The following is a 14,065-nucleotide window of genomic DNA, read 5'->3' on the forward strand; positions in this document are numbered from 1 at the left end:
TTTATTATTTGAGTGTTTTCCATGGTTGTGTTGACATTTCCTTTCTGCCTTGATAGCTGAGGGGATTATAATCAGAGGAAGGTTAAATTTAAAGTAAAAATGTTGAAATTGAATGTATTTTTCCCCTGGTCCTTATTTTAAATAGGTAATAAAAAGTATCAATAATTATCGATATTGACCGATATAAAACAAACATCGTGATAGAGTTTTCAGCCATATCGCCCAGCCCTAGGCTCGAGGTTCCATGAGCAGAACAATCCTGAAAAAAGGACTGCACTGTTGGCGGTAGAGTTGCATTGCGGGTAATGCTTTTTTACTCCACATCATGAGTCTGACATAGGAGTCATAGGATGTAATGAAAATGAAAAAAGTTCTCTTTGGAGTCTCCTTTTAATCACATTTAAACATTTTGTATTCATATTCAAAAGTTCTAAAAAGTTATTTCCAGTATGTCGTTCCCAACATTTTCTTCTTGCCATGTTTTTCTGATGTTCCACCACATGCATCCGGAGGCTTTCTGGGAGTCTGTATTGCTTTGTCTTGAATGCATGTATTGTGAAAGAGTGTAGTCGTCTGAAGTGTTTGCATCGCACAAAATGTCAAGCATTATTTCCATGTCGCGACCCAGTATTTAAAGAGTGATTTCCTGCACTTTCTCTCTGTCTGTCTGGCTCTCTCTGAGCCGTTGTTTGTGGAGGTCTTTTTTAAAAATAAAACATGAGTATTGTGTACATCTTTAATGATAGCGTCGGATTATTTTTTCATAAACCTTCCCGTTGAGGGTTAAATCTATTTTGCAGATGTAAATGAGAACGACAAAAAAGCAATGTCAATTTGTCAAATATGTAAAAATCGGTAAAAAAGAGGGTAGCTACATGATGAAAGTTAAATCCTGATGATCATCTCATTTTGTGCTCTGTGCGGTAAACATATGTGCAGTGTGCTCGATCGGTTGACATCACTCTCACAGCTGCCAGCAGCAAATCTGAGCTGAGAGCTGCGCAGCCGCTCTGCGCATCCGTCGGCCTTCAGCATACCGAGCCTGCACTCCGCATCACAGATCGAGATCCGCGATCTGGTATGTGTGGATAATAAAATGTGTCCATGTCGGCACCACAGTTATCAGAGTTTTGTATTTTAATATGGGTGGGGTATTTGTCAGGACCAAGATTTAAAAAGTACAAACAGCACTTCGGTTAGCACACACAAACTGCCTGACCGCTAAGCTGAAGCTGTCATCTCTGACTCCCTCTAGTGGGCAATGTGTGTTTCTACGGCCAGTGTGAGTACTACTGCTCACCAGAGCACCCAGTGTGTGGTCAGCCACATGCACTGGAGGTTTCCCTGGCCGCCATGCTACCTGACCTCAGCCTCGCCCCCCGCAGGTCCTGGAGGTCACCATGGAGACGTTCATACAGCCGCACCAAGCTCGCACAGTGGGTAATATATATAGTGAAGGGGGGTGAGTCATTCTGGAGAAACTGTTGAATATCTTCTCACAACCCAGGCGTTGTGAGTGGGGAACGAGATAAATTGGCTTGAACCGAGCAATGCAACACTCCTCCAGCCAATCAGCACCAGGTGGCGTTCATGCTTGTGCACAGGATGTGGGGAAGTGGAGGGGAGAGGGGGAAGTGAGAGGGATGCTAAATCTGATATGCTAATGTGATGGCATTGTGAAGGAGAGATGGTAATATAAACCATCTTTCTCCAGAATGACTCATTCCACCTTTAATAATGAACAGTTTGAACAGAGAGCAGCCCTTCAGTGATTATTTGTTTAGCCAACCTGCATTTAGAGACATAGGGATGGGCAGAAAAATGGAAACCCCACTGTCTGTTTCACATGTTCTGTTTGAACTTTGTGTGTGAAGTTTGAACTGACAGTGTTGGCCTTGAAATGTTTCTACCTTGTTGCTGGTTGAGTTTTCTGTTGAGTGTTATGTTGACTCATGAATCTTTGCTGCCTTCCAGTGGTGTGAATGAAGAACTGCAACATTATATTAAATTTGAGGCCAACACAAATTGATGCCCATCCACAGACCTTGTTATTAGTCTTACTGTCGATGAGGCATTTTCAGACTGTTAGAGAACCATATTTTCATGTTGCAGTTTTATTTTCAGGCAGGCGAACTCAAATAAAAAAAATGAAAAGAAAAAGAAAACATCCTATTCCATATGAAAATATTTATTATGAATGAATGTTATCTCTCTGGCCCGTCAGTATTGGTTTTCTTCTGCTGCAGGTGGGAGAAGGACCCGGCCTACTGTGACACAGTGAAACAGACGCCTCCTTACAACCAAGGCACCAGACTGGTGGATCTCATAGACATGGCTGTACTGGACTTCCTCATGAGTCAGTCTCTGCATTTTAATCTCAACCTCAGGGGGCTTACAGGCTGTGTAATGGGGAGTGGGAGGCCACTGACTTCTATGTCTATATGTTATATTATCTCAGATGTTAAGGGACTCAGGATGTTATCATGAAATTTCCATCAGTATATGCTACTACTAACTTCACGTTCATTTCTACAAACACATCTCTCACATAATAATAATAAACATGACGCTTGCTTTTCATTCAAAGGCAACATGGACAGACATCACTATGAGACGTTTGAGAAATTTGGCAATGAGACATTTCTGCTGCATCTGGATAACGGACGGGCGTGAGTACCATGAACACCTGCTATCATGAAGCCTCTGATCCTGGCTGGTGAAAAAAATAAATTATAATTTGTCTCATAAATGATTTTGTCTCATGGTGTGTATATGAAAGTCTGTCATGGCGGCATTAAGGTCAAATCTGCTGAAAAGGTTGCAAAGGTCGACAAGTTTGCACATCTGCCTACAATTTTCAAAACATTGATTTACATCTAAATGTTTTCCAATGTTTCCCATAAACCAAGAACCGGTAAGTAAAGTACCTCAAAATACTACTTGAAGACAGGACTGTATTTTTTCACTTTCCACCTCTGTAGATTGGATTGGTTCAGCATTTCAGGTCAATTACACCTCAAATATCAAACGCTAAATGTGAGGATGCAGAGGATTCAGCCGCTAAATGCGGGAGATGGCGACCCCTGCTGCCGCTGAGCAGAACTGCGACCTGCCAACAGACTTCGCTTGACTTTCACTTTCACTTTCCAAACGTCACTAAAAGGCGGACCTGAGAAAACAATTGAGGCCAGATTGTGGATCGGACATGGATAGATTGGCGCCTGTCATTGAATCCTCCGCAACTGGTTCTTGTTGTGATTTCTGAGTTTCCTGGCGCTCATTTCCAGCTTCACAGTGTCCAGATCCTGAAGTACCGAGCAGGGCGCTTCAGGCACTGCACGGCAAAGCAGGGAGGGAGGCTTGGTTTGGTGTCGTCGTTATTCTGTAACAGCTAGTAGGATTCACAGCATTCGGGCCTGGTGTGATGGACCCGCTGGATTTCCTGGGGTCAGAGGAACTGCTGCGGTTTTTCCACTGTCACAAAACTGAAATGTCCTGCATGGAGAACCCGCAAACCTTCATCAGCCAGCTCAGGGACCACAACCTGATGCAAGAGGACAAGTACAAGGTGAGGCAGCGAAGCGGAAACGCTGCGCGCCTGGCGCGCGTAGACCTCCGCACAGAAGCCAGACCTGAGCGGGAACTGCATGACGGACAGATTAACGCTCAATGGGACACACATTTGTTTAGTAAAATGCACCAATTAAGCACTTAGATGTTAAAAGTCTCCTTTAGCTCAGGGCCCCACTTCAAGGTGGGATATCAAAGTAATAATTCAGAAAAAAAGAAGTTAAAAATATCATCAATTATTTCCTAATATTTGCATTTTCTCTAGATTGATTATCAACTACTATGCTAAATATTGGTTCACTCTTACATATTACATGTTTTATCGAGGACTGTGCAATCAAATGATTCTATCAGTTTACAGATATTATGAATCTGTCACTGAGCCAAGTTTGCCCATATTATTTATTTTTATTATTTATTATTTTTATCAATAGCTTGTCTGAATCCCTGAATAGTAACATGTGACATAAAACCACAGTCCAGAGTCTACAGTCATACTGTACAGTATTAATCATTAATCACATCAAATGGGAATGAGAAGTGAAATATGCACTGATGTATTAAAAACATCGTTATTTCATTATTGAACAATGACAGTTAATTGCAGTTTTGGGTCAAAGACAATTGTCTAATTTTCTCCATACCTTGTGTGTGCAGAAGATGAGTCGAATGAAGAGTAAAGACAACAAGAGGAAAGCTCTTTATGACGTTCTGGACTGGCTGGAGCGAGAGCGATCACAGCACATCAAGGATTTCTGGAGGTGTGTCTTCAAGGAGGTCATCCTGAACAATTGCCCCACCCTGCGACTGCTGCGCAACAGACTCATGGACGGTCAGATTCTTTGTTTATGGTCCTCAAGGTGTTTGATTGTGATTCTCCTTGCTGTGTTTATGTTCCCTTTGCTTGTGATGAATGATTTTTGTGCATGCTCCCCTGAAACATGTTCATATATACACTCCCCCCAGATTCTCACATATTCTCTGTATATGATCCACTTTTTTCATCTCAGATCCGATTCCAGTACCAGAGTTGTTATTAAAATTTATGTAAAATGCAAGCCTTTTAAAAGCAGCAACAAATTGGTCTGGGATTAAAATTCCAGAATAAAACGCAGCTGCATCAAGTGAGAACAAAATGTAAACATTGAATCACAATTAAGTCTCAGTCCAGTGCAAACAAACAAACCCCAAGATTGGCCTCTTTGTACTGATCCAGCTGTATTTGATGTTTACTATATCCACCGACATGAATGCAATTACAGGCTCTTACCATTCTGACATACAACTGCCTGAGAGGATGGAAAAGGAAAAGACAGATGAAGGGAAAAGGATGGAGCCTTCGGACGAGGAAGAGGAGGAGGAGGAGGAGGAGGAGGAGGAGGGAGAAAAGAAAGCGAAGTCAGCGAAAAAGAAGAGAAAAAAGACAAGTAAGAACACGCCTGATGAGGAGGGGGGGCAGGCCCGTCCATCGTCTTCACTGACTCCAGGTCAGAAGAAAAAGTCTCAGAAAATAAGCTTCTGTAAGTCACCGTTGAAAAGTGCGGTCCCTTCAGCCTGTTATTCAGTCTAAATATCACCATAATATTTCTAGTGTTTTCTCATTTGGACCAAGAAGTCAAAATGTATTTTTCCCCAGATTCTCCCTTGAAGAAGGGAGAGAAGAGCGACATTTGGACGTGGGCCATCTATAAGGGCCAGCTGCCTGTGACCTGTGGAGAGCAGACAGGAATACTGAACAGAGGCAGACTGGCTAAAGGTGAGAAACACTGAATGACTGAAGGGTCTGATTATGAAAAGTAACTATAAAGAAAACATAACACTGAACCAGTCAATCTTAAGAGAGCTTTTATTGAATGGTATTGTTGAGATATGAAAAAAAATGAAAACCTCTGACAATGACATGTATCGACCAGCAGTTATAAATTTTATGCCGTGTTCTTTATGGTGAACATTTCAGCATTCCCAATCCTCTGAATGTTTCAGGTGAGAAGTGCATTTTGGTCGACAAACAGTGGTTTACTCCCACCGAATTTGAGAGGTTTGCGGGTAAGGGGAGCTTCAAGAACTGGAAGTTGAGTATTCGATGTATGGACACCCCCCTGGGAAAACTTGTACAGGTTTGTTGAAAAGGGATTTTCATTGTGGAACATGCATATAACGAGACTGTGTGCCACAGCTGGCTTTTCTTTCACACCGGCCACGTCGGTGAGCTTCGTCAGATCACTTCACGCACAGTTCGTTTAGGAAATTGTTTGATTTTCTCTGCAGGAAGGACACCTGAAATCAGTGAGGTACAAAGGAGGCTGTAAAAAGGTAAGACCAAAAAACTGGTGAAAATGCAGAAATAAATAAAAATGTGACTTTGTTGTGTATCTTTTTTTTAGTGATTCTGATCTGAGCCATGTCCTCCTTTTTCTTCCCGCTAGGCCAAGAAATCACTATTCCCATCTAATGTTTTAGTCACAGGTTTGTTGCACAATACTGACTTCACAAAACTAGAAGAGTATTTAATATTTTGGATTGCCGATGAGACAGCACTGCACCCGCACAAGTGATGACAAGAGCGTCTGTTAGCACACATAAAATATTTAAACCTAATGTTGTCATTAGAGCCAAACAGGCAGCCATAGCACACGATTGATCTATCTGTCTACTTCAAAGTGCTTTACAACAGGCAGCTGGACTTGCTTGAGGGTCTAGAAGACATTTGGACTTTCTTTAGTTTTATTGCGCTGTCTCTGCTCGCTCTGTCTGTTTATCTCTCTAATTTGATGTCTTCATTTCTATGAAATGTAAAAGTTTGAAATTCATGTATTTGGCAAATGAACATTGATATTGATATGCACAAGGAACGGCAAAATGGCTACTCACCTCCTCCTGTGTTGTTTAGTGCCTGAGGGAGAAGACGATGAAGATGAAAATGAAGAGTGTGACCTGGACAGGGCTTCATCAAGCAGCGAAGAAAGTTCCTCCGATGTCACAGGTGCTGGTTTCTGTGAAGGGATATTCCGGGTTGAAGTACACTTATGCTAACGATGTTACTTCAGATGTGTATCCTGTATCCCAGTCTCATAGCAATGGCTGTGTTAACCATGCTCTCATCATGCGTCCATTACAGATGAGGAGGGAGAGATGGAGGAACAGGAACATGCAGGAGCCGGTGGCAAGAAGGTGTTCAAAGTCACATGTGGAGCCATAACTGGAACCTTACATGAAAAACGCTTTGCATCAGGTATCATTCTACAGCACATAAGCTAAACATGTGTATTTGTACATCCTGTTTAACGTTCGACCTGTCACTGCGGTGAACAGGGACTCGTGGGAAGAGCATTCGTACTGAGATAAGCTGGACGACCCCAATGGAGTTCATGAGGGAGGCGTCGTGTCATACAAATGCCTCCTGGAGGAAAAACATCATGTGGGAAGGGGAACCGCTCAGTGTCCTAATAGAGGTAACAATGGTCTTCTGTGTTGTTGTAACAGTCCACTGATAGCAGCTTGAATTCTTAACTGAGCATCTTTGAGTGTTTGTGCGATGTAGTCTGAGAGAGAGAACATAATTATCCTTAAGAACTGCAGGGTAGCACCTGCAACCTGATTTTGGGATGTGCATGATGCAAGGAGTTGTCCACAGAGCAGCAGGGCACTGTCAGATTTGTTACCCTGCTGAGTAGATGGATATGTACAACTCCTCATTGTACAGCTCACTGTGGCTGTATGCTTTCTTGCTATATGCTGCAGAATTAAAAATGATCCGGAAAGTGACAGTTGCACAGTGACAAACACATTGCAGTTCCTGTGGATTCTTCACAATAAAAGCCTCTGCACATTTCGCCAGCTGAACACTTTTAATGTGAAACAGCAGTTATTTAATTAACAGACAGGAAAAATACCAGCATCTGATTTAGAAAAATGTTCTTGATAGTGCAGTTTCATGAACTTGTGTGTCAGCTCTCAAACTGACAGTGTGGTCAGCAGTGGTGGAATGTGACTAAGTACATTTTTTCAAGTACTGAACTTAAGTACAAATTCAAGGTAGGTAATGTTATGCAACTTTAGACTTCTACTCTGCTATATATTGAGGTGAAATGTTGTACTTTTTACTGCACCACATTTGTCTGACAGCTTTAGTTACCAGTCACTTTTCAGATTACAATTTTTCATCCCCTCCCTGTCCAGGGAAAACCATGTATCATTAATGCATTATCACAGATCTGAAAACAGGGCTGTTTTTCTGAGCTTATGAAAAGTTGACTTAGATACATAGAGACACATCATATCTGACAGAATATGGTGCATTTGCATTCTGTAAAGTAGTCAAAATTAGCTCAATCTTAAACATACATAGCAGTAAAATGAAGCATACACATTAATGAAGCCGTAATATTAATCCAAAAACTTAACATGTACTGTCACAGTGGAACATTGACTGGGACCAGTGAGTACTTTAGTGCAACTTTTCATACTTAAATACATTTTAGAATGTTTACATACTTTGACCTTAATGTTCTTAATTTGTCTATTTCAGGCAAAAACCTTGAGGATCCACTCCCTGCTGTGTAATTGCCAATTGTGCAAACCAGATAGTAAAGACCTGGTAAGTTGATCAGTTTCAGACCAGCAGCATTTCCTCATTGTGCATTCATCTTTGCTGTGCATGAACAGCGATAATACCAAACCCGTGTCTCTCACAGTGAGCTTCAGTACAAGCCTGAACTGATGTTTTGTATAATCACAGAATTTTTTTCTCTCTGATCCAGTGTGTGGTCATACTGCGTGTAAAGAGAGTTGCTCGCGTGTCTGTCTTGGCAGGAAAATCAGAGAAATGACGATGAGTGTTTCATCTGTAAAAATGAAAACGATGACTTGGTGGAGTGTGATCAGTGCCCTCGCTCCTTCCATCAGACATGCCACCTGCCTCATGTGGAAGACAGCATTTTAGGGTGAGCGTTGATCATTTATGTGATGTCAGTCACATGGTCACGTCCGGGTTAGAGTTAGGGTTTTGTCCTCTTAAAAGTCGAGATAGCAGGTTGAATTTAGTTATAGTGCGCATTACTAACATATTGAATGACAAACCATGCAAACCTGAGATTAAACAAATATAATTGCATTTGTTTTGATTTCTTAAATAGTATTTCCAAAAAAAAAAAACCTCACAAAATGCTCTCAAAATGCAGATGTTAAAGTTCAGAAATGACTTCCTAAACGCTACTAACCATTAACTTTCTTAAAGTCTCTTCTGTTTAAGCCCTATATCAATATATATATGCTTATGCATTTTGTTTGTGTGTCTGTGTGTGTGTGTGAACAGGGACAGTAGACCATGGATGTGTACGTTTTGTGTATTTGGAAGCAATCAAGGATGCTATTACCGGGATGATCTGAAAAGGGAAGCAGTCATGTCCTCCCAGATATCACAGGACATGCTGGTGAGCACACTGCGTGACTCTCCGTCTGTCTCTCCATCTTAATGCCTGCCACGCTAATGCTCTCCTTTCTTACATCAACAGAGATGCCAGTATCTCCTCCTGTATCTGTGGGGTGCTGATAAGGAGCAAATATTTGCTACAAACCCAAACCTCTACGTAAGTCTTTTTCTTTGCTAATCCCATGCAAGTAAAGTGCACGTGATGAGCTGGCTGCACACAAAACATTCAAATTTCATTCACTCAACTGCTGCTTTGCACCAGCAGTTGAAAGACTACTCCACAGTGATCCAGAGTCCGATGTGGCTGGGCAGTGTAGCTGACAAACTCCAGAACCAGCTCTATCAGACTGTTGGAGAGTTTGTGTCCGACATCCAGCTCATTTTCACCAACTGTGCCTCGTACAACCGAGTAAGAAACGTCATTAGAACCTCTAGATGACATGCACACTTAGGAGTTTTCATCATATTCACATGTGGCACTAAGAGGTCTACATCAACAGTTAAATATGAAAACTCAAGCTTCATTTGTGGGAAAGTGACGGGGCTGTTATGTTCTTTTGCAGGAGAATGCTGAAATCCTTACCACGGGCAACAAACTGAAGGAGATATTTGACAGAGAATTTAAGAACGTGTTCAACATCTGTGAATAGACTGTTGACCAATAACCAGCGTTCTGTTTGCGAACTCGGTAACTATCAGGAAAAGGTTACGAATGTGTAAATGTTGGGAATTTCAACCTTTTTTCTGACATATCCACTGTGTCTAGAACGTCCCAGATGAAACAGTTTTACTTTTTGTTACTGTTTACTTGAATATCCAGTTTAACTAAACAAATTAATATAGTGTTGGCATATAGAGGACAGACTCAGTGAGTTTTTTTAACACTTAAAGGGGAACTTCACCAATTTTGTAATACATCAAAATCAGGTCCTGGGGTAAACGCTAATAAATAAAGCCTTTTGTGGCTGCAGAGGGAGATATGGGAACTTTTGAGGCTGGTGGCTCGAGTAGGGCTGGGCGATAAACGATAGCGATATGTCTTGCGGTAGACACATAATCAAGCTCAATAAAAAATGCGTTCGATAAAACATTGGATAATTTTTTTTCTTCTTCGGAAGAAACCTGAAGTTGCGAAGCAACGTTGGTTGCATGAACAAAGGCACTCGCTCTCAGGTAACCGAGCAACGTAGGGAATAATCGCTGCTCAGCGGGAGTGACACGCTAACAGGCCAATCATGTAACAGTATCAAGTTCGGTTGCGCCATCTCGTTGTCTCGTGTTTGATGCTCTGTGAGGAGTGAGATGAGAAATAGAAAGTGAGCACTGCAGTGAGCGAAGAAATTGTCGATAAAACAGGGAAAGTCAGCTCGCCAGTATGGCAGTTTTTTGTATTTTATAAGTCGGACCGTAGTCAGACCAATGTGGTCTGTAACTTATGCAAGACTTTCGTTCCCACCAAGACCGGTAATACCACAAACTTGTTTAACCACCTTAGCCGCGCTCACTCTTTGGAGCGCAGCCGTATTCGCCAACGTCCAACAACATCTGCAACCACAGTACTCTGCTTCAGTGCCTGATGACAAATCATCTAAAAGGCATGAAGACGTAACGGAGGCAGCGGCATATCATATAGCTAAAGACATGCTTCACTGAGCACTGTGGAGAAGCCAGGTTATAAAAATCTCTTACACGTGCTTTTTTTTTTTTTTAAACACACTTGCAATAAAAATATAATTGAATAGTTCATGTATGTTTAGAGTAAGAAGAGTGACTAAAGTTGTTCATATGTCTAGGCTGGTTTTATAGTTCAGTCAGTGTTACTGTGCTGTCTATCATGTTTGTTTGTATGTTACAGATGTCAAGTCTACCTCAGTTTCTGCTACAGCTACTGCTACTGTTTACTAACCACTGCACACATTTGAAAACATTTTATTCAGCAGAAGGTGAATCAGCTTGTGAACTTTCTGCACCAAACCTGTAGAAAAAAAGTTCTCAGGTTTCTCGCTGTTTACATTTTTACACTTTTTTTTACATTTATTATTTGAGTGTTTTCCATGGTTGTGTTGACATTTCCTTTCTGCCTTGATAGCTGAGGGGATTATAATCAGAGGAAGGTTAAATTTAAAGTAAAAATGTTTAAATTGAATGTATTTTTCCCCTGGTCCTTATTTTAAATAGGTAATAAAAAGTATCAATAATTATCGATATTGACCGATATAAAACAAACATCGTGATAGAGTTTTCAGCCATATCGCCCAGCCCTAGGCTCGAGGTTCCATGAGCAGAACAATCCTGAAAAAAGGACTGCACTGTTGGCGGTAGAGTTGCATTGCGGGTAATGCTTTTTTACTCCACATCATGAGTCTGACATAGGAGTCATAGGATGTAATGAAAATGAAAAAAGTTCTCTTTGGAGTCTCCTTTTAATCACATTTAAACATTTTGTATTCATATTCAAAAGTTCTAAAAAGTTATTTCCAGTATGTCGTTCCCAACATTTTCTTCTTGCCATGTTTTTCTGATGTTCCACCACATGCATCCGGAGGCTTTCTGGGAGTCTGTATTGCTTTGTCTTGAATGCATGTATTGTGAAAGAGTGTAGTCGTCTGAAGCGTTTGCATCGCACAAAATGTCGAGCATTATTTCCATGTCGCGACCCAGTATTTAAAGAGTGATTTCCTGCACTTTCTCTCTGTCTGTCTGGCTCTCTCTGAGCCGTTGTTTGTGGAGGTCTTTTTTAAAAATAAAACATGAGTATTGTGTACATCTTTAATGATAGCGTCGGATTATTTTTTCATAAACCTTCCCGTTGAGGGTTAAATCTATTTTGCAGATGTAAATGAGAACGACAAAAAAGCAATGTCAATTTGTCAAATATGTAAAAATCGGTAAAAAAGAGGGTAGCTACATGATGAAAGTTAAATCCTGATGATCATCTCATTTTGTGCTCTGTGCGGTAAACATATGTGCAGTGTGCTCGATCGGTTGACATCACTCTCACAGCTGCCAGCAGCAAATCTGAGCTGAGAGCTGCGCAGCCGCTCTGCGCATCCGTCGGCCTTCAGCATACCGAGCCTGCACTCCGCATCACAGATCGAGATCCGCGATCTGGTATGTGTGGATAATAAAATGTGTCCATGCCGGCACCACAGTTATCAGAGTTTTGTATTTTAATATGGGTGGGGTATTTGTCAGGACCAAGATTTAAAAAGTACAAACAGCACTTCGGTTAGCACACACAAACTGCCTGACCGCTAAGCTGAAGCTGTCATCTCTGACTCCCTCTAGTGGGCAATGTGTGTTTCTACGGCCAGTGTGAGTACTACTGCTCACCAGAGCACCCAGTGTGTGGTCAGCCACATGCACTGGAGGTTTCCCTGGCCGCCATGCTACCTGACCTCAGCCTCGCCCCCCGCAGGTCCTGGAGGTCACCATGGAGACGTTCATACAGCCGCACCAAGCTCGCACAGTGGGTAATATATATAGTGAAGGGGGGTGAGTCATTCTGGAGAAACTGTTGAATATCTTCTCACAACCCAGGCGTTGTGAGTGGGGAACGAGATAAATTGGCTTGAACCGAGCAATGCAACACTCCTCCAGCCAATCAGCACCAGGTGGCGTTCATGCTTGTGCACAGGACGTGGGGAAGTGGAGGGGAGAGGGGGAAGTGAGAGGGATGCTAAATCTGATATGCTAATGTGATGGCATTGTGAAGGAGAGATGGTAATATAAACCATCTTTCTCCAGAATGACTCATTCCACCTTTAATAATGAACAGTTTGAACAGAGAGCAGCCCTTCAGTGATTATTTGTTTAGCCAACCTGCATTTAGAGACATAGGGATGGGCAGAACAATGGAAACCCCACTGTCTGTTTCACATGTTCTGTTTGAACTTTGTGTGTGAAGTTTGAACTGACAGTGTTGGCCTTGAAATGTTTCTACCTTGTTGCTGGTTGAGTTTTCTGTTGAGTGTTATGTTGACTCATGAATCTTTGCTGCCTTCCAGTGGTGTGAATGAAGAACTGCAACATTATATTAAATTTGAGGCCAACACAAATTGATGCCCATCCACAGACCTTGTTATTAGTCTTACTGTCGATGAGGCATTTTCAGACTGTTAGAGAACCATATTTTCATGTTGCAGTTTTATTTTCAGGCAGGCGAACTCAAATAAAAAAAATGAAAAGAAAAAGAAAACATCCTATTCCATATGAAAATATTTATTATGAATGAATGTTATCTCTGGCCCGTCAGTATTGGTTTTCTTCTGCTGCAGGTGGGAGAAGGACCCGGCCTACTGTGACACAGTGAAACAGACGCCTCCTTACAACCAAGGCACCAGACTGGTGGATCTCATAGACATGGCTGTACTGGACTTCCTCATGAGTCAGTCTCTGCATTTTAATCTCAACCTCAGGGGGCTTACAGGCTGTGTAATGGGGAGTGGGAGGCCACTGACTTCTATGTCTATATGTTATATTATCTCAGATGTTAAGGGACTCAGGATGTTATCATGAAATTTCCATCAGTATATGCTACTACTAACTTCACGTTCATTTCTACAAACACATCTCTCACATAATAATAATAAACATGACGCTTGCTTTTCATTCAAAGGCAACATGGACAGACATCACTATGAGACGTTTGAGAAATTTGGCAATGAGACATTTCTGCTGCATCTGGATAACGGACGGGCGTGAGTACCATGAACACCTGCTATCATGAAGCCTCTGATCCTGGCTGGTGAAAAAAATAAATTATAATTTGTCTCATAAATGATTTTGTCTCATGGTGTGTATATGAAAGTCTGTCATGGCGGCATTAAGGTCAAATCTGCTGAAAAGGTTGCAAAGGTCGACAAGTTTGCACATCTGCCTACAATTTTCAAAACATTGATTTACATCTAAATGTTTTCCAATGTTTCCCATAAACCAAGAACCGGTAAGTAAAGTACCTCAAAATACTACTTGAAGACAGGACTGTATTTTTTCACTTTCCACCTCTGTAGATTGGATTGGTTCAGCATTTCAGGTCAATTACACCTCAAATATCAAACGCTA

The 14,065-nt window shown here is 41.6% G+C and overlaps 1 protein-coding gene across 1 annotated transcript; it reads left to right on the forward strand.

The window, feature by feature from the left end:
- The first annotated feature begins 3,155 nt into the window (after positions 1 to 3,155).
- LOC139344161 (autoimmune regulator-like) lies at positions 3,156 to 11,531 on the forward strand. The gene is made up of 17 exons (XM_070982121.1): positions 3,156 to 3,568; positions 4,228 to 4,402; positions 4,833 to 5,057; positions 5,207 to 5,326; positions 5,554 to 5,687; positions 5,839 to 5,883; positions 5,997 to 6,036; positions 6,461 to 6,553; positions 6,689 to 6,802; positions 6,883 to 7,022; positions 8,099 to 8,167; positions 8,383 to 8,513; positions 8,885 to 9,002; positions 9,084 to 9,158; positions 9,267 to 9,410; positions 9,565 to 10,008; positions 11,326 to 11,531. Exons 1-16 carry the CDS (start codon positions 3,425 to 3,427, stop codon positions 9,649 to 9,651), a joined length of 1,854 nt encoding a protein of 617 aa, XP_070838222.1. The 5' UTR covers positions 3,156 to 3,424; the 3' UTR covers positions 9,652 to 10,008; positions 11,326 to 11,531.
- The last annotated feature ends 2,534 nt before the right edge of the window (positions 11,532 to 14,065 follow it).

The sequence above is a fragment of the Chaetodon trifascialis genome, chromosome 15, assembly GCF_039877785.1.
Source record: "Chaetodon trifascialis isolate fChaTrf1 chromosome 15, fChaTrf1.hap1, whole genome shotgun sequence".
NCBI classification, from domain to species: Eukaryota; Metazoa; Chordata; class Actinopteri; order Chaetodontiformes; family Chaetodontidae; genus Chaetodon; species Chaetodon trifascialis.